The sequence below is a fragment of the Phyllobates terribilis genome, unplaced genomic scaffold (genome assembly GCF_046119375.1).
Source record: "Phyllobates terribilis strain yellow unplaced genomic scaffold, ASM4611937v1 Scaffold_9__5_contigs__length_417890890, whole genome shotgun sequence".
Classification (NCBI taxonomy): Eukaryota; Metazoa; Chordata; class Amphibia; order Anura; family Dendrobatidae; genus Phyllobates; species Phyllobates terribilis.
In genome coordinates this window covers 395,767,833-395,788,057 of record NW_027362769.1, presented here as the reverse complement: position 1 = coordinate 395,788,057, position 20,225 = coordinate 395,767,833, and the positions used below count along the sequence as shown (strand labels likewise).

Here is a 20,225-nt window from a genome sequence, read left to right as displayed (position 1 = left end):
CCCATCTTGTACTAATGTTCCCCATCCAAGTCCCCATCTTGTACTAATGTGCCCCATCCAGGTCCCCATCCTGCGGCTATGTGCCTCATCCAGGTCCCCATCTTGTGGCTATGTGCCCCATCCAGGTCCCCATCTTGTGGCTATGTGCCCCATCCAGGTCCCCATCTTGTGGCTATGTGCCCCATCCAGGTCCCCATCTTGTGGCTATGTGCCCCATCCAGGTCCCCATCCTGTGGCTATGTGCCCCATCCAGGTCCCCATCCTGTGGCTATGTGCCTCATCCAGGTCCCCATCTTGTGGCTATGTGCCCCATCCAGGTCCCCATCTTGTGGCTATGTGCCCCATCCAGGTCCCCATCTTGTGGCTATGTGCCTCATCCAGGTCCCCATCTTGTGGCTATGTGCCCCATCCAGGTCCCCATCTTGTGGCTATGTGCCCCATCCAGGTCCCCATCCTGTGGCTATGTGCCCCATCCAGGTCCCCATCCTGTGGCTATGTGCCCCATCCAGGTCCCCATCTTGTGGCTATGTGCCCCATCCAGGTCCCCATCTTGTGGCTATGTGCCCCATCCAGGTCCCCATCTTGTGGCTATGTGCCCCATCCAGGTCCCCATCTTGTACTAATGTTCCCCATCCAAGTCCCCATCTTGTACTAATGTGCCCCATCCAGGTCCCCATCCTGTGGCTATGTGCCTCATCCAGGTCCCCATCTTGTGGCTATGTGCCCCATCCAGGTCCCCATCTTGTGGCTATGTGCCCCATCCAGGTCCCCATCTTGTGGCTATGTGCCCCATCCAGGTCCCCATCTTGTGGCTATGTGTCCCATCCAAGTCCCCATCCTGTGGCTATGTGCCTCATCCAGGTCCCCATCTTGTGGCTATGTGCCCCATCCAGGTCCCCATCCTGTGGCTATGTGCCCCATCCAGGTCCCCATCTTGTGGCTATGTGCCCCATCCAGGTCCCCATCCTGTGGCTATGTGCCCCATCCAGGTCCCCATCCTGTGGCTATGTGCCCCATCCAGGTCCCCATCTTGTGGCTATGTGCCCCATCCAGGTCCCCATCTTGTGGCTATGTGCCTCATCCAGGTCCCCATCTTGTGGCTATGTGCCCCATCCAGGTCCCCATCTTGTGGCTATGTGCCCCATCCAGGTCCCCATCCTGTGGCTATGTGCCCCATCCAGGTCCCCATCTTGTGGCTATGTGCCCCATCCAGGTCCCCATCTTGTGGCTATGTGCCCCATCCAGGTCCCCATCTTGTGGCTATGTGTCCCATCCAAGTCCCCATCCTGTGGCTATGTGCCTCATCCAGGTCCCCATCTTGTGGCTATGTGCCCCATCCAGGTCCCCATCCTGTGGCTATGTGCCCCATCCAGGTCCCCATCTTGTGGCTATGTGCCCCATCCAGGTCCCCATCCTGTGGCTATGTGCCCCATCCAGGTCCCCATCCTGTGGCTATGTGCCTCATCCAGGTCCCCATCTTGTGGCTATGTGCCCCATCCAGGTCCCCATCTTGTGGCTATGTGCCCCATCCAGGTCCACATCTTGTGGCTATGTGCCCCATCCAGGTCCCCATCCTGTGGCTATGTGCCCCATCCAGGTCCCCATCTTGTGGCTATGTGCCCCATCCAGGTCCCCATCTTGTGGCTCTGTGCCCCATCCAGGTCCCCATCTTGTGGCTATGTGCCCCATCCAGGTCCCCATCTTGTGGCTATGTGCCCCATCCAGGTCCCCATCTTGTGGCTATGTGCCCCATCCAGGTCCCCATCTTGTGGCTATGTGCCCCATCCAGGTCCCCATCTTGTGGCTATGTGCCCCATCCAGGTCCCCATCTTGTGGCTATGTGTCCCATCCAAGTCCCCATCCTGTGGCTATGTGCCCCATCCAGGTCCCCATCTTGTGGCTATGTGCCCCATCCAGGTCCCCATCCTGTGGCTATGTGCCCCATCCAGGTCCCCATCTTGTGGCTATGTGCCCCATCCAGGTCCCCATCCTGTGGCTATGTGCCCCATCCAGGTCCCCATCCTGTGGCTATGTGCCTCATCCAGGTCCCCATCTTGTGGCTATGTGCCCCATCCAGGTCCCCATCTTGTGGCTATGTGCCCCATCCAGGTCCCCATCTTGTGGCTATGTGCCCCATCCAGGTCCCCATCCTGTGGCTATGTGCCCCATCCAGGTCCCCATCTTGTGGCTATGTGCCCCATCCAGGTCCCCATCTTGTGGCTCTGTGCCCCATCCAGGTCCCCATCTTGTGGCTATGTGCCCCATCCAGGTCCCCATCTTGTGGCTATGTGCCCCATCCAGGTCCCCATCTTGTGGCTATGTGCCCCATCCAGGTCCCCATCTTGTGGCTATGTGCCTCATCCAGGTCCCCATCCTGTGGCTATGTGCCCCATCCAGGTCCCCTCTTGTGGCTATGTGCCTCATCCAGGTCCCCATCTTGTGGCTATGTGCCTCATCCAGGTCCCCATCTTGTGGCTCTGTGCCCCATCCAGGTCCCCATCTTGTGGCTATGTGCCCCATCCAGGTCCCCATCTTGTGGCTCTGTGCCCCATCCAGGTCCCCATCTTGTGGCTATGTGCCCCATCCAGGTCCCCATCTTGTGGCTATGTGCCCCATCCAGGTCCCCATCTTGTGGCTATGTGCCCCATCCAGGTCCCCATCTTGTGGCTCTGTGCCCCATCCAGGTCCCCATCTTGTGGCTATGTGCCTCATCCAGGTCCCCATCCTGTGGCTATGTGCCCCATCCAGGTCCCCATCTTGTGGCTATGTGCCCCATCCAGGTCCCCATCTTGTGGCTATGTGCCCCCTGTTCTTCACACACATAAAATAGAAAAAAAAAGATGATTCTCACCTGTCCTCCGTTCCCTCGGCGGCCTTCCTGCAGATGTGGCCCGCAGGCACCACAGAGTCAGACCCCCTGACGATCCCGCCTCTGATTGGCCGGCGGCTGGCATTGGAAATGCAGTGCTGGGAGACAGTCTCTGTGCGGCAATGCAGCGCTGCTGTCGGCGGCTCCTCCTGGACCTGGTCGGGATCGTCAAGGGGTCTGTGCCTGCGGGCCGCATAAAGCAGCCTCAGGGGCCTCATGTGTTTGAGACCCCTGGGATAGAGTATGTAGTGAGCTCCCTCTAGTGGTGGCTGTATAAATCTGTATGTAGTGAGCTCCCTCTAGTGGTGACTGTATAAACTGTATGTAGTAAGCTCCCTCTAGTGGTGGCTGTATAAATCTGTATGTATTGAGCTCCCTCTAGTGATGGCTGTATAAATCTGTATTCAGTGAGTTCCCTCTAATTGTGGCTGTCTAAATCGGTATGTAGTGAACACCCCCTAGTGGTGACTGTATAAATCTATGTGTAATGAGCTCACCCTGGAGGTGACTTTTTATAACTATATACAGTAAACTCCCCTAGTGGTAACTGTATAAATCTGTATGTAGTGAGCTCCCTCTAGTGGTGACTGTATAAACCTGTATGTAGTGAGCTCCCTCTAGTGGTGACTGTATAAATCTGTATGTAGTGAGCTCCCCCTAGTGGTGGCTGTATAAATCTGTATGTAGTGAGCTCCCCCTAGTGGTGACTATATAAATCTGTATGTAGTGAGCTCCCTCTAGTAGTGTCTGTATAAATCTGTATGTAGTGAGCTCCCCCTAGTGGTGGCTGTATAAATCTGTATGTAGTGAGCTCCCCCTAGTGGTGACTATATAAATCTGTATGTAGTGAGCTCCCTCTAGTAGTGTCTGTATAAATCTGTATGCAGTGAGCTCCCTCTAGTGGTGGCTGTATAAATCTGTATGTAGTGAGCTCCCTCTAGTGGTGGATGTATAAATCTGTATGTAGTGAGCTCCCTCTAGTGGTGACTGTATAAATCTGTATGTAGTGCGCTCCCTCTAGTGGTGGATGTATAAATCTGTATGTAGTGAGCTCCCTCTAGTGGTGACTGTATAAATCTGCACGTAGTGAGCTCCCTCTAGTGGTGACTGTATAAATCTGTATGTTGTGCGCTCCCCCAAGTGGTGACTGTATAAATTTGCACGTAGTGAGCTCCCTCTAGTGGGGGCTTTTCAGGTAGCAGCTCAAATATTGGTCATGAGAAGCAGAGTAAGCTATTTTGTGAGAGACCCCCTTCCATCATGGGCCCTATAGGAGCCCCAGCCTGGCCTGTATGGTGGGCCGACCTTAGAGAGTCTGGAGAAAGAAGATAATGAAGTGATTGTGGGAGATGACCGGACGGAGGTGTTGGAGCAGCGCGGTAGTCCGCGTCACGTCAGGTGCCCGCACCTCGCCTGCGGCTCCTCTACAACACGTCTGCTCTCTGCCAACCTGATGGGTGCGTCTGGATTTTAAAGAATTTACCCTACGGCCACAAAATTCCTCTAGATCTCTTGGCATCACTCCCTCCCGCCTGTCCAGGTCTGGACCCCGGATATCGGAGTTACACCTGGGGGTCTCCTGTGAGAGCAGCTTATATGGTCAGGACGTCCAGCGGTCACAGGTTCTAAGGTCTGAAATAGCAATGTAGTCACCCAGCGCGGAGTCACCCACTTCACCCGTCATGTGTGGTGCTGGCAGAGGCTCAGCCTGTCCTCTGCTCACACCCGGCTCCCTGCAGGGACAGAGCATGGAGTCAGTGTGCAGAGACCCCTCATCTGCACCCCACCGCCAGCACGCAGGATCGCTGTCAGTGCGAGCAAAGCCCCCTATGGAGGATGGGATCTGAAAAAGCTGCACCATCAATTACCAGCGTCAGAGACCACCTATACCCAGTGCCAGCCCCCATAAACAGTGCAAGGGTCTTTCTATAGACCGAGATTGTTATATACTGAGTACCAGTGGACCCCCATAATAAGTGCCTGTGTCCTCATGAACAGTGTCAAAGTGTTGCAATAAACACAGCCAAAGTGCTCCCATAGACAGTGCCAGAGTGCAGCCAGGATCGGTGTCGGAGCGCAACCACGATCGGTGTCGGAGCGCAGCCACGATCGGTGTCGGAGCGCAGCCACGATCGGTGCCGGAGCGCAGCCACGATCGGTGCCGGAGCGCAGCCACGATCGGTGTCGGAGCGCAGCCACGATCGGTGTCAGAGCGCAGCCACGATCGGTGCCGGAGCGCAGCCACGATCGGTGTCGGAGCGCAGCCACGATCGGTGTCAGAGCGCAGCCACGATCGGTGCCGGAGCGCAGCCACGATCGGTGTTGGAGCGCAGCCACGATCGGTGTCAGAGCGCAGCCACGATCGGTGCCGGAGCGCAGCCACGATCGGTGTCGGAGCGCAGCCACGATCGGTGCCGGAGCGCAGCCACGATCGGTGCCGGAGCGCAGCCACGATCGGTGTTGGAGCGCAGCCACGATCGGTGTCGGAGCGCAACCACGATCGGTGCCGGAGCGCAACCACGATCGGTGTCGGAGCGCAGAACCACGATCGGTGCCGGAGCGCAACCACGATCGGTGTCGGAGCGCAGCCACGATCGGTGTCGGAGCGCAGCCACGATCGGTGTCGGAGCGCAGCCACGATCGGTGCCGGAGCGCAGCCACGATCTGTGCCGGAGCGCAACCAGGATCGGTGCCGGAGTGCAGCCATGATCGGTGTCGGAGTGCAGCCAGGATCGGTGTCGGAGAGCAGCCACGATTGGTGTCAGAGCGCAGCCACGATCGGTGCCGGAGCGCAGCCACGATCGGTGTCGGAGGGCAGCCAAGATCGGTGTCGGAGTGCAGCCACGATCGGTGTCGGAGGGCAGCCAAGATCGGTGTCGGAGTGCAGCCACGATCGGTGTCGGAGGGCAGCCAAGATCGGTGTCGGAGGGCAGCCACGATCGGTGTCGGAGGGCAGCCAAGATCGGTGTCGGAGTGCAGCCACGATCGGTGTCGGAGGGCAGCCAAGATCGGTGTCGGAGGGCAGCCAAGATCGGTGTCGGAGTGCAGCCACGATCGGTGTCGGAGCGCAGCCATGATCGGTGTCGGAGTGCCCCTTAAGTAGTTGAAGAGACCAAATAATAAACTGTCGCTTTTTAAGGAAATCCAAAAATAAAATTGGAATTATAATGCTAGAAGTATCATGGCGGAGATTCCTGCAGGTCAATAGAAAAAGAAGAACCTTAATCTCAGTCCTCGCGGGACGATGTTCTCCTTGGAGGAGATTCCGGGTCTTGTGGGATCCAAGTCGCTGGCGCTCATGTGACATCGTGTAACAGTCCAGGAGTTGGATCCATTGGAGTTTCCATAGATGGAGCTTCTGTTCCTTTGACCGTGGTGGGTTGTGTCCTTCTCTCTGTGCCGGTCGGTGGGTAAAGTGTCCTGACTGTAATAATGGGGTAAAGCCAAGAGCTTCTGATGTCCCGGAGAAGTTTGGCCGCAACAATGGAAGAGAACCATCCTTATCTGAGAGCAGAATGCGAATAACAAGAGAGAGCAGCAGCCTCAGAGAGAAGAATGCTCTTAAATGAGAATTTGTCTAATAACAGAGAGCAATAGCTTAACTGTTCAAATTTTTATGTTTTGCTGGAGGCACAACTCTTTTGAATGCATGTGGAATTTTATTGGTACAGACACCACTAGAGGGAGCTCACTGCATACAGATATATACAGCCACCACTAGAGGGAGCTCACTACATACAGATTTATACATCCACCACTAGAGGGAGCTCACTACATACAGATTTATACATCCACCACTAGGGGGAGCTCACTACATACAGGTTTATACAGCCACCACTAGAGGGAGTTTACTACATACAGATTTATACAGCCACCACTAGAGGGAGCTCACTACATACAGATTTATACAGCCATCACTAGAAGGAACTCACTACATACAGATTTATACAGTCACCACTAGAGGGAGCTCATTACATACAGATTTATACAGCCACCACTAGAGGGAGCTCACTACATACAGATTTATACATCCACCACTAGAGGGAGCTCACTACATACAGGTTTATACAGCCACCACTTAGAGGGAGCTCACTACATACAGATATATACAGACGCCACTAGAGGGAGTTCACTGCATACAGATTTATACTGCCACCACTAGAGGGAGCTCACTACATACAGATTTATACAGCCACCACTAGAGGGAGCTCACTAAATACAGATTTATACAGCCACCACTAGAGGGAGCTCACTACATACAGATTTATACAGACACCATTAAAGGAGGACTATCAGGACTGCGGATGAGGGAGCCATGCATGTCAGGATTGGGGATGAGGTGGCCATACATACCAGGATTGGGGGATGAGGGGTCCATGCATACAAGGATCGGGGATTAGGGGCACCATGCTTACCGGGATCGGGTCTGAGGGGGCCATGTATACCAGGATCGGGTCTGAGTGGGCCATGCATACCAGGATCGGGTCTGAGGGGGCCATGCATACCAGGATTGGGGATGAGGGAGCCATGCATACCAGGATTGGGGATGAGGGAGCCATGCATACCAGGATTGGGGATGAGGGAGCCATGCATACCAGGATTGGGGATGAGGGAGCCATGCATACCAGGATTGTGGATAAGGGGTGCCATGCATACCAGGATTGGGGATGAGGTGGCCATGCATACCAGGATTGAGGATGAGGGGACCATGCATACCAAGATTGGGGGTGAGGGGTGCCATGCATACCAGGATCAGGTCTGAAGGGGCCATGCATACCAGGATCGGGGGTGAGGGGTGCCATGCATACCAGGATTGGGGATGAGGGGTACCATGCATACCAGGATCAGGTCTGAAGGGGCCATGCATACCAGGATCAGGTCTGAAGGGGCCATGCATACCAGGATCGGGGGTGAGGTGTACCATACATACCAGGATTGGGGATGAGGGGTACCATGCATACCAGGATTGGGGATGAGGGGTGCCATGCATACCAGGATTGGGGATGAGGGGTGCCATGCATACCAGGATTGGGGATGAGGGGTGCCATGCATACCAGGATTGGGGATAAGGGGTGCCATGCATACCAGGATTGTGGGTGAGGGGGCCATGCATACCAGGATTGGGGATGAGGGGTGCCATGCATATCAGGATTGGGGATGAGGGGTGCCATGCATACCAGGATTGGGGGATGAGGGGTGCCATGCATACCAGGATTGGGGATAAGGGGTGCCATGCATATCAGGATTGTGGGTGAGGGGGCCATGCATACCAGGATTGGGGATGAGGGCCGTCTGCTGAATGCCCCTTATTACCACCGTCCCTCTGACAACTCCTCCTGCCAGGGGAGAAAGAAATGGTAAATGGGTGTGGACTGGGGTGTGACCAGGGGCGTGGCCAAAATTTGCCTCATGATCTGTTCCTCTTTCTCCAAAAGTTGGCAGGTATGCCATTAGCAGTGACCGGTCAGACCCCGACAAATCTCAGACCCCCCTGTTACTGCTCTCCCACTATGGTCAGTCACAATGTTTCTTATATTTGGATTCCCTAACCAAAATCTGATATTTATTAAATGATGGAAATGTTTATTATGGTAACGAGATCGGGGGGAAAGACCCCACATGGTAACGAGGGTCACGTGACGGCGTCTGTGTACTGGTTACCGGTAGTCATAACTGGGGGCGGGCGTGACGTTTACAATTGCTTCCATGGCGACATCTGGTGGTGAGCCAAGGTCAGTGCATCACTCTAAGAGATGAATAGAAACCATGCGCTGTGAGCTCCCTCTACCGGAGAATCAGGGTCACTTCATCATCATAGCGAAGACATCTCCCCCTAGTGGAAATTTGGAGCTGTGCATCAGAAAAAAACCAAGGGCAGACTTGTTCTTGCACATTCCATTATATTTATACATATGAGATTACATCAGTCCTTTCCTCTGAGAAATTCCTATCTGCTCAATACTGCCTCCTCCATGCTTTACACTGCAGCTTAGTTCTGGCCATATTGTTTTTTTATTTCATTATTAGATTTTTATACCAAAACACCATCATAAATAGTATAAATAAGGAGAAAAAAAGCACGTGACAAATGTTACTGCGTATAGCTCTATTCACACATAAAACGACATCGATTCACATCCAGAGCAGCAGTCACTATCCTGCTGTGAGAACATGCTTTATGCTCCAGTCACAACAAGAGCTGCGCTCATTAATATCTTGGAGGTCGCTTAGAATCGATTTCATTGCAGACAGACAAAGCCAGAACATTGCACGGTGAGGGAGAAAGGATTGGGTCAATAGAAGCGTCCAGACTGCAACTAATACTGGATATATTGTGAACGGGTGTAGATACATGTATATGTATACATCTGTATGGGGTGAGCTCCCCCTAGTGGTCCCTGTGGAAACGTGCATGGAGTGAGCTTCCCCCTAGTGGTGCCTGTGGAAACGTGCATGGAGTGAGCTCCCCCTAGTGGTGCCTGTGGAAACGTGCATGGAGTGAGCTCCCCCTAGTGGTGCCTGTGGAAACGTGCATGGAGTGAGCTCCCCCTAGTGGTGCCTGTGGAAACGTGTATGGAGTGAGCTTCCCCCTAGTGGTGCCTGTGGAAACGTGCATGGAGTGAGCTCCCCCTAGTGGTGCCTGTGGAAACGTATATGGAGTGAGCTTCCCCCTAGTGGAGTCTGTGGAAACGTGTATGGAGTGAGCTCCCCCTAGTGGTACCTGTGGAAACGTGTATGGAGTGAGCTCCCCCTAGTGGTGCCTGTGGAAACGTGTATGGAGTGAGCTCCCCCTAGTGGTGCCTGTGGAAACGTGCATGGAGTGAGCTCCCCCTAGTGGTGCCTGTGGAAACGTGCATGGAGTGAGCTCCCCCTAGTGGTGCCTGTGGAAACGTGCATGGAGTGAGCTCCCCCTAGTGGTGCCTGTGGAAACGTGCATGGAGTGAGCTCCCCCTAGTGGTGCCTGTGGAAACGTGGATGGAGTGAGCTCCCCTCTAGTGGTGCCTGTGGAAACGTGGATGGAGTGAGCTCCCCCCTAGTGGTGCCTGTGGAAACGTGGATGGAGTGAGCTCCCCCTAGTGGTGCCTGTGGAAACGTGTATGGAGTGAGCTCCCCCTAGTGGTGCCTGTGGAAACGTGTATGGAGTGAGCTCCCCCTAGTGGTGCCTGTGGAAACGTGTATGGAGTGAGCTCCCCCTAGTGGTGCCTGTGGAAACGTGTATGGGGTGAGCTCCCCCTAGTGGTGCCTGTGGAAACGTGCATGGAGTGATCTCCCCCCTAGTGGTGCCTGTGGAAACGTGCATGGAGTGATCTCCCCCCTAGTGGTGCCTGTGGAAACGTGCATGGAGTGATCTCCCCCCTAGTGGTGCCTGTGGAAACGTGCATGGAGTGATCTCCCCCCTAGTGGTGCCTGTGGAAACGTGTATATAGTAAGCTCCCCCTAGTGTTGATGTATAAATCTGTATGAAGTGATCTCCCCCTAGTGGTGGCTGTATAAATCTGTATTTAGTGAGCTGCCCATAGTGGTGACTGTATACATCCGCATGCAGTGAGCTCCCCCTAGTGGCGGCTTTTATGCAGAATTTTATCATTAATCTGATGCAGTTCAGTCCTGGGCACCCGTCGTGACGGGACCGATTGCAGTTTTACGGTGGGTGCATGAGGTTTAGTCTGGGGCTATATAGCCATCATGTGACCAAAGTCCGCTTGGACCCGCTGCTCCATCCTTGCGCCATAGAAAGATGGTCGTATTGTGCCACCTACACAACAAGCAAGTTCCAAGAACTCCAGCCGAGTCTGATTGTCTGCAGCTTGCTGCTTGCGGTTGTGCAGGTGTCACCCCCATTCCCTTCTATGGCGCGGCAATGATCGCGGGGGTCCACGTCGTCATATGGCCCCGGCCTCAGTTGCGCAGTTCTGGACTCTCGGTAATGTTCTTTGGGTTTTCTGATCTCGGTCCTCCCCCATGACCGTAGTGGGGGCCCCGTCCTCCTTTCACACACAATGATCCTGGTGGGCCCGACAATTGGCCAAGTAATGGCAGACGCTATAGAGCGCGAAAATGACACAGGCCAGCGCCAAGATGGTGGACAACGAGCCGAGGAGATAGAGGGACATGCGCTTCTCTGCCGGGAACCGAACCAGACACGTGAAGGGTCCGGGGCAGAACAGGGTGGAGCATTCAATGGGGTCCCCAGAAACCAGAGGTAGATGCCACCAGAAGAGGACATACAAGAAGGAGACCTCGCCCAGCAGGCGCAGGAGGATGCACAGCAGGTACAGCAGCAGCAGCGTCCTCTGCTGGTGGAAGTCCAGCACCAGGTCCTTGTGGGACAAATCTGAGGACCAGGCCCCCACCAGCGGCCCCTCAGGCTGGACCACCTTCTTCCTCATGGTCGCCTTGGTCAGGTTATGGCGGAGCTGGGAGGTGAAGAGCTCCATGAGGAGGACGGAGGCCACGAAGAAGACGTAGGCGCTGTTCCACATGGAGACCACCGGCACCTGGAAGTGGTCACTGAAGCACGCTTTACGGCAGAACTCAGAGGTCTCGTTACCACGGCAATCAAAGTCCAGATCCAGCTTACCCCAAGGAAGCTCAGATACATAGAGGGCGAGAAGGCGTACCACAGCGAAACCGAACCACATGGTCCTCCCCGTGTAATCTGTGGTGGCTTCCAGAGCAGTGCGGAGGATGGGGATGAGACCGGTGACCATTGCCATCTATGGGAGAGAAGGGAGAGGAAGGTGAGGTGGAAGGCGGGGTATCCAAGCCGACCTGTGTGATACCGGCTGCTCTGTATCTAACCAGATCATGTATGATACTGTCTGCTGAGATGCAGTACCACCTGCAGATAGTATCACACAGGAGAGGATTAGATACCCGGCTCAGCCGACAGTATCACACAGGAGAGGATTAGATACACGGCTCAGCAGACAGTATCACACAGGAGAGGATTAGATACACGGCTCAGCAGACGGTATCACACAGGATAGGATTAGATACACAGCTCAGCAGACAGTATCACAGGATTAGATACACGGCTCAGCAGACAGTATCACAGGATTAGATACACGGCTCAGCAGACAGTATCACACAGTAGAGGATTAGATAGACGGCTCAGCAGACAGTATCACACAGTAGAGGATTAGATAGACGGCTCAGCAGACAGTATCACACAGTAGAGGATTAGATAGACGGCTCAGCAGACAGTATCACACAGGAGAGGATTAGATACACGGCTCAGCAGACAGTATCACACAGTAGAGGATTAGATACACGGCTCAGCAGACAGTATCACACAGGATTAGATACACGGCTCAGCAGACCGTATCACACAGGATTAGATACACGGCTCAGCAGACAGTATCACACAGGATAGAATTAGATACACGGCTCAGCAGACAATATCACACAGGATAGAATTAGATACACGGCTCAGCAGACAGTATCACACAGGAGAGGATTAGATACACGGCTCAGCAGACAGTATCACACAGGAGAGGATTAGATACACAGCTCAGCAGACAGTATCACACAGGAGAGGATTAGATACACGGCTCGGCAGACAGTATCACACAGGAGAGGATTAGATACACGGCTCAGCAGACAGTATCACACAGGAGAGGATTAGATACACGGCTCAGCAGACAGTATCACACAGGATAGGATTAGATACACGGCGCAGCAGACAGTATCACACAGGAGAGGATTAGATACACAGCTCAGCAGACAGTATCACACAGGATAGGATTAGATACACGGCGCAGCAGACAGTATCACACAGGAGAGGATTAGATACACAGCTCAGCAGACAGTATCACACAGGATAGGATTAGATACACGGCTCAGCAGACAGTATCACACAGGAGAGGATTAGATACACGGCTCAGCAGACAGTATCACACAGGAGAGGATTAGATACACGGCTCGGCAGACAGTATCACACAGGATAGGATTAGATACACGGCTCAGCAGACAGTATCACACAGGAGAGGATTAGATACACGGCTCGGCAGACAGTATCACACAGGAGAGGATTAGATACACGGCTCAGCAGACAGCATCACACAGGAGAGGATTAGATACACGGCTCAGCAGACAGTATCACACAGGATAGGATTAGATACACGGCGCAGCAGACAGTATCACACAGGAGAGGATTAGATACACGGCTCAGCAGACAGTATCACACAGGATAGGATTAGATACACGGCTCAGCAGACAGTATCACACAGGAGAGGATTAGATACACAGCTCAGCAGACAGTATCACACAGCATAGGATTAGATACACGGCTCAGCAGACAGTATCACACAGCATAGGATTAGATACACGGCTCAGCAGACGGTATCACACAGGATAGGATTAGATACACGGCTCAGCAGAGAGTATCACACAGGAGAGGATTAGATACACGGCTCAGCAGACAGTATCACACAGGATAGGATTAGATACACGGCTCAGCAGACAGTATCACACAGGATAGGATTAGATACACGGCTCAGCAGACAGTATCACACAGGAGAGGATTAGATACACGGCTCAGCAGACAGTATCACACAGGAGAGGATTAGATACATGGCTCAGCAGACAGTATCACACAGGATAGGATTAGATACACGGCGCAGCAGACAGTATCACACAGGAGAGGATTAGATACACGGCTCAGCAGACAGTATCACACAGGATAGGATTAGATACACGGCTCAGCAGACAGTATCACACAGGAGAGGATTAGATACACGGCTCAGCAGACAGTATCACACAGGAGAGGATTAGATACATGGCTCAGCAGACAGTATCACACAGGATAGGATTAGATACACGGCGCAGCAGACAGTATCACACAGGAGAGGATTAGATACACAGCTCAGCAGACAGTATCACACAGGATAGGATTAGATACACGGCGCAGCAGACAGTATCACACAGGATAGGATTAGATACACGGCGCAGCAGACAGTATCACACAGGATAGGATTAGATACACGGCTCAGCAGACAGTATCACACAGGAGAGGATTAGATACACGGCTCAGCAGACAGTATCACACAGGAGAGGATTAGATACACGGCTCGGCAGACAGTATCACACAGGATAGGATTAGATACACGGCTCAGCAGACAGTATCACACAGGAGAGGATTAGATACACGGCTCGGCAGACAGTATCACACAGGAGAGGATTAGATACACGGCTCAGCAGACAGCATCACACAGGAGAGGATTAGATACACGGCTCAGCAGACAGTATCACACAGGATAGGATTAGATACACGGCGCAGCAGACAGTATCACACAGGAGAGGATTAGATACACGGCTCAGCAGACAGTATCACACAGGATAGGATTAGATACACGGCTCAGCAGACAGTATCACACAGGAGAGGATTAGATACACAGCTCAGCAGACAGTATCACACAGCATAGGATTAGATACACGGCTCAGCAGACAGTATCACACAGCATAGGATTAGATACACGGCTCAGCAGACGGTATCACACAGGATAGGATTAGATACACGGCTCAGCAGAGAGTATCACACAGGAGAGGATTAGATACACGGCTCAGCAGACAGTATCACACAGGATAGGATTAGATACACGGCTCAGCAGACAGTATCACACAGGATAGGATTAGATACACGGCTCAGCAGACAGTATCACACAGGAGAGGATTAGATACACGGCTCAGCAGACAGTATCACACAGGAGAGGATTAGATACATGGCTCAGCAGACAGTATCACACAGGATAGGATTAGATACACGGCGCAGCAGACAGTATCACACAGGAGAGGATTAGATACACGGCTCAGCAGACAGTATCACACAGGATAGGATTAGATACACGGCTCAGCAGACAGTATCACACAGGAGAGGATTAGATACACGGCTCAGCAGACAGTATCACACAGGAGAGGATTAGATACATGGCTCAGCAGACAGTATCACACAGGATAGGATTAGATACACGGCGCAGCAGACAGTATCACACAGGAGAGGATTAGATACACAGCTCAGCAGACAGTATCACACAGGATAGGATTAGATACACGGCGCAGCAGACAGTATCACACAGGATAGGATTAGATACACGGCGCAGCAGACAGTATCACACAGGATAGGATTAGATACACGGCTCAGCAGACAGTATCACACAGGATGCTTTTCCTTTGTGTCCGTTTTACAATCACATCTGTAGGGTTTGCTGTGATGTATCCGGGTACAATCTCCCACAGATCCGTCCGGCACATAGAGATCATTAGATGTTTCTCCATCTTCACCAGAAACCCCTTGTGTTAATGTCAGTAGCAAAATAATCACCCGCTAGAAGCCACCGATGCTGTGGATTGTTTGGGAGAAGATCCCAATATGTTGATTAGGGGATCAGAGAATCACCTGGAGAGGGGGCATGTCCAATATATCCAGGTGTGAGTGCAGAGAGTGCCCCCTGGTGGTAGCTGCATCCCCCAGAGTCCTGTGTGATACTGTCTGCTTTGCTGTGTATCTAATCCTATCCTGTGTGATCCTGTCTGCTGAGCCGTGTATCTAATCCTATCCTGTGTGATACTGTCTGCTGAGCCGTGTATCTAATCCTCTCCTGTGTGATACTGTCTGCTGAGCCGTGTATCTAATCCTCTCCTGTGTGATACTGTCTGCTGAGCCGTGTATCTAATCCTATCCTGTGTGATACTGTCTGCTGAGCCGTGTATCTAATCCTCTCCTGTGTGATACTCTCTGCTGAGCCGTGTATCTAATCCTATCCTGTGTGATACCGTCTGCTGAGCCGTGTATCTAATCCTATGCTGTGTGATACTGTCTGCTGAGCCGTGTATCTAATCCTCTCCTGTGTGATACTGTCTGCTGAGCCGTGTATCTAATCCTCTCCTGTGTGATACTGTCTGCTGAGCCGTGTATCTAATCCTCTCCTGTGTGATACTGTCTCCTGAGCTGTGTATCTAATCCTATCCTGTGTGATACCGTCTGCTGGGCCGTGTATCTAATCCTATCCTGTGTAATACTGTCTGCTGAGCCGTGTATCTAATCCTATCCTGTGTGATACTGTCTGCTGAGCCGTGTATCTAATCCTATCCTGTGTGATACTGTCTGCTGAGCCGTGTATCTAATCCTATCCTGTGTGAGACTGTCTGCTGAGCTGTGTATCTAATCCTATCCTGTGTGATACTGTCTACTGAGCCGTGTATCTAATCCTGTCCTGTGTGATACTGTCTGCTGAGCTGTGTATCTAATCCTATACTGTGTGATACTGTCTGCTGAGCCATGTATCTAATCCTCTCCTGTGTGATACTGTCTGCTGAGCCGTGTATCTAATCCTCTCCTGTGTGATACTGTCTGCTGAGCCGTGTATCTAATCCTCTCCTGTGTGATACTCAGTACTACATTCCCATCATGTTCTAGTGAGTGTCTTTTACCTTTGTGCTGGTAGTTTCCTTTCCTCGTCCTCTGATTAGAGTGTCAGCTCTGGGGTCGGCACCTTTGCAGCTTCTCCGTCTGATCAGATTGTCCTCTCCTCGGTCCACGCTGCTCCAGGTTCTGACTATCACTGAGTGTCAGCTCTGCGGCTCAGTGCGTCTGGTGTGGATTCCTCGATGATGTGTTTCTGCTCCTAGTGATGGAGCGTCAGCTCTGCGGCTCAGTACGTCTGGTGTGGATTCCTCGATGATGTGTTTCTGCTCCTGGTGATGGAGCGTCAGCTCTGCGGCTCAGTACGTCTGGTGTGGATTCCTCGATGACTTGTTTCTGCTCCTGGTGATGGAGCGTCAGCTCTGCTGCTCAGTGCGTCTGGTGTGGATTCCTCGATGACGTGTTTCTGCTCCTGGTGATGTAGCGTCAGCTCTGCGGCTCAGTGCGTCTGGTGTGGATTCCTCGATGATGTGTTTCTGCTCCTGGTGATGGAGCGTCAGCTCTGCGGCTCAGTGTGTCCAGTGTAGATTCCTCGATGACGTGTTTCTGCTCCGGGTGTTGGAGAGTCAACTCTGTTGGTCAGTCCCAGTCCATCAGCGTCTGAGTTGGGGGTGGGATAAGTGGCAGCGGGGCGTCCTCCTTATACATCATAAAAGCAGAAAATGCAGTTTTTCCAGTTCCTCTGATTAACCCCCTGTAATCTGGAGGAGGCGCTGTCCCCACGCCCACCTGTGTCCGTGTAGCTGTCAGCCGCCCGTCTATCATCTTGCACGTCTCCAGTGTCTGCCGGCTCATGTGCGTGTAAGGCTGAGATCACTGACGTGTAGATACTCCGTCCTTACAGCTGCACCGCCGGCCACTTCTCCGCAGATCTTTAGCCTTTGTTCACACTGAGTCTTTTTACTGAGCTTCTGGATCAAAACCTGAGCAGAAACTCAAAGATTTGGAGGATTTGTTGGAGAGTTTCTGCTCCAAAAATTCCTTGAAAAAGAATTTGCAGCAGCCGGAGGGCGGACACCACAAGTCTCAGGTGTCATTAGATGTTTGTGTGAAAAGTGTCAGCTGCGCCACAGATGGCAGCACCGGAGGACACCCACCGATCATAGGAAACCATAGTCTGGGGATGGGCATTAACTTCTATGGGAGCGTGCTGTGGGCATGCTCTCTGACCTGTGCAGAAGTCAGGGGAGGAGGTGAGCTGTACAGTTGTGCTCAAAAGTTTACATACAGTACAGACCAAAAGTTTGGACACACCTTCTCATTTAAAGATTTTTCTGTATTTTCATGACTATGAAAATTGTACATTCACACTGAAGGCATCAAAACTATGAATTAACACATGTGGAATTATATACTTAACAAAAAAGTGTGAAACAACTGAAAATATGTCTTATATTCTAGGTTCTTCACAGTAGCCACCTTTTGCTTTGATGACTGCTTTGCACACTCTTGGCATTCTCTTGATGCGCTTCAAGAGGTAGTCACCGAAAATGGTTTTCACTTCACAGGTGTGCCCTGTCAGGTTTAATAAGTGGGATTTCTTGACGTATAAATGGGGTTGGCACCATCAGTTGTGTTGTGCAGAAGTCTGGTGGATACACAGCTGATAGTCCTACTGAATAGGCTGTTAGAATTTGTATTATGGCAAGAAAAAAGCAGCTAAGTAAAGAAAAACGAGTGGCCGTCATTACTTAGGAAATGAAGGTCAGTCAGTGCGAAAAATTGGGAAAACTTTGAAAGTGTCCCCAAGTTCAGTTGTAAAAACCATCAAGCGCTACAAAGAAACTGGCTCACATGAGGACTGCCCCAGGAAAGGAAGACCAAGAGTCACCTCTGCTTCTGAGGATAAGTTTATCCGAGTCACCAGCCTCAGAAATCGCAGGTTAACAGCAGCTCAGATTAGAGACCAGGTCAATGCCACACAGAGTTCTAGCAGCAGACACATCTCTACAACAACTGTTAAGAGGAGACTTTGTGCAGCAGGCCTTCATGGTAAAATAGCTGCTAGGAAACCACTGCTAAGGACAGGCAACAAGCAGAGGAGACTTGTTTGGGCTAAAGAACACAAGGAATGGACATTAGACCAGTGGAAATCTGTGCTTTGGTCTGATGAGTCCAAATTTGAGATCTTTGGTTCCAACCACCGTGTCTTTGTGCGACACAGAAAAGGTGAACGGATGGACTCTACATGCCTGGTTCCCACCGTGAAGCATGGAGGAGGAGGTGTGATGGTGTGGGGGGGCTTTGCTGGTGACACTGTTGGGAATTTATTCAAAATTGAAGGCATACTGAACCAGCATGGCTACCACAGCATCTTGCAACGGCATGCTATTCCATCCGGTTTGCGTTTAGTTGGACCATCATTTATTTTTCAACAGGACAATGACCCCAAACACACCTCCAGGCTGTGTAAGGGCTATGTGACCAAGAAGGAGAGTGATGGGGGGCTACGCCAGATGACCTGGCCTCCACAGTCACCAGACCTGAACCCAATCGAGATGGTTTGGGGTGAGCTGGACCGCAGAGTGAAGGCAAAAGGGCCAACAAGTGCTAAGCATCTCTGGGAACTCCTTCAAGATTGTTGGAAGACCATTTCCGGTGACTACCTCTTGAAGCTCATCAAGAGAATGCCAAGAGTGTGCAAAGCAGTCATCAAAGCAAAAGGTGGCTACTGTGAAGAACCTAGAATATAAGACATATTTTCAGTTGTTTCACACTTTTTTGTTAAGTATATAATTCCACATGTGGTAATTCATAGTTTTGATGCCTTCAGTGTGAATGTACAATTTTCATAGTCATGAAAATACAGAAAAATCTTTAAATGAGAAGGTGTGTCCAAACTTTTGGTCTGTACTGTATGTGTATATATATAATGTAGCCTTGGTTTCTGTTAGCTGCTTTTATAAAGCTGTTACATAGTTGTAATACACCATAAAGGTATATTCTGGATGATAATGGCCGCTCTGATTCTTTTCTCTATCAGTTTCCCCCTTTTGGTTTTGTGTAACCTCCGTTATCAGTCACTGATTATAATCAGCCCCCCCTGCTTTATTAGTTGCTGAAGTTCACTGTTTGCAGATAGATACAAAGTATTCAATGAAGATAAGAACAAGAACTGCAACAATTGTTTGAGGAATGAACCCAAGAAGTCACTTAGAGAAACTCCCATAGAGATGTATGAGAAGGGCGGCCATTCATGGAGCTTAGATGTTAACTCTTGCAGCCGGCACCTTCCCCTGTAACAGAAGACAATCCAGGACTTGTCCCCCATATTACCGACAAACAGTCCGCACACCCCGCACCAGACAGGACTATAAGATCATGGATGTCTTCTCATGTACGTCCTCCAATCTGGTGCACAAGATACAAGGTGCCCCTGAAGGAGCCGATATTGGCGAAACGAAGTAAAAACTACAAACGAGGATGAATCTACAGAGACAAACAATGAGGAACGAGCCGGACGCCTGTGGGGAAACATTTCTCTGGACATTATGACAGATTTAAGTCTTAATACTGAAAGGTCATTTTAAGAACAACAGAGAGAAAAATCTGGGAAATCAAGATGATCAAGATGATCAGGTCTGTGACAAAGGACTCGATCTAACATTCCTCTCACCCCCAGCAGATGACTCCAGATCACTGAGCCGTCACTCCCCCGCCTCTCCAGATCTCCACCTCTCCAGATCTCCAACTCTCCAGATCTCCAGATCTCCATTTGTAACAAAAAATTAATTTTGGAACCTTGGCTCCTGATTAGGAGGAATCACCCCATCCCCCGGGCACAAAGGTGCTGGTGAAACATCTCCTAAATGTTGTGATCTTAACTCAGTAATGAAAGTGTTAACTGCCTGAGGAAGGAGCCGCTGTGCTCTGAAGACTGTAATAAAGGGATCACTCCTAGACTGTAATAAAAGGATCACTCCTAGACTGTAA

At 51.5% G+C, this 20,225-nt stretch overlaps 1 protein-coding gene across 1 annotated transcript; it reads right to left on the bottom strand.

The window, feature by feature from the left end:
• Window positions 1-8,870: 8,870 nt before the first annotated feature.
• Window positions 8,871-16,899, bottom strand: LOC141161250 (gap junction beta-1 protein-like). Its single transcript, XM_073646034.1, has 2 exons — window positions 16,301-16,899; window positions 8,871-11,586 (listed from the first exon to the last, which is right to left on the bottom strand). Exon 2 carries the CDS (start codon window positions 11,584-11,586, stop codon window positions 10,861-10,863), a length of 726 nt encoding a protein of 241 aa, XP_073502135.1. The 5' UTR covers window positions 16,301-16,899; the 3' UTR covers window positions 8,871-10,860.
• Window positions 16,900-20,225: the final 3,326 nt, after the last annotated feature.

Coding starts and splice junctions, on each gene's coding strand:
- LOC141161250 (XM_073646034.1), bottom strand. CDS start 11,586: ATGGCAATGGTCACCGGTCTCATCCCCATCCTCCGCACTGCTCTGGAA.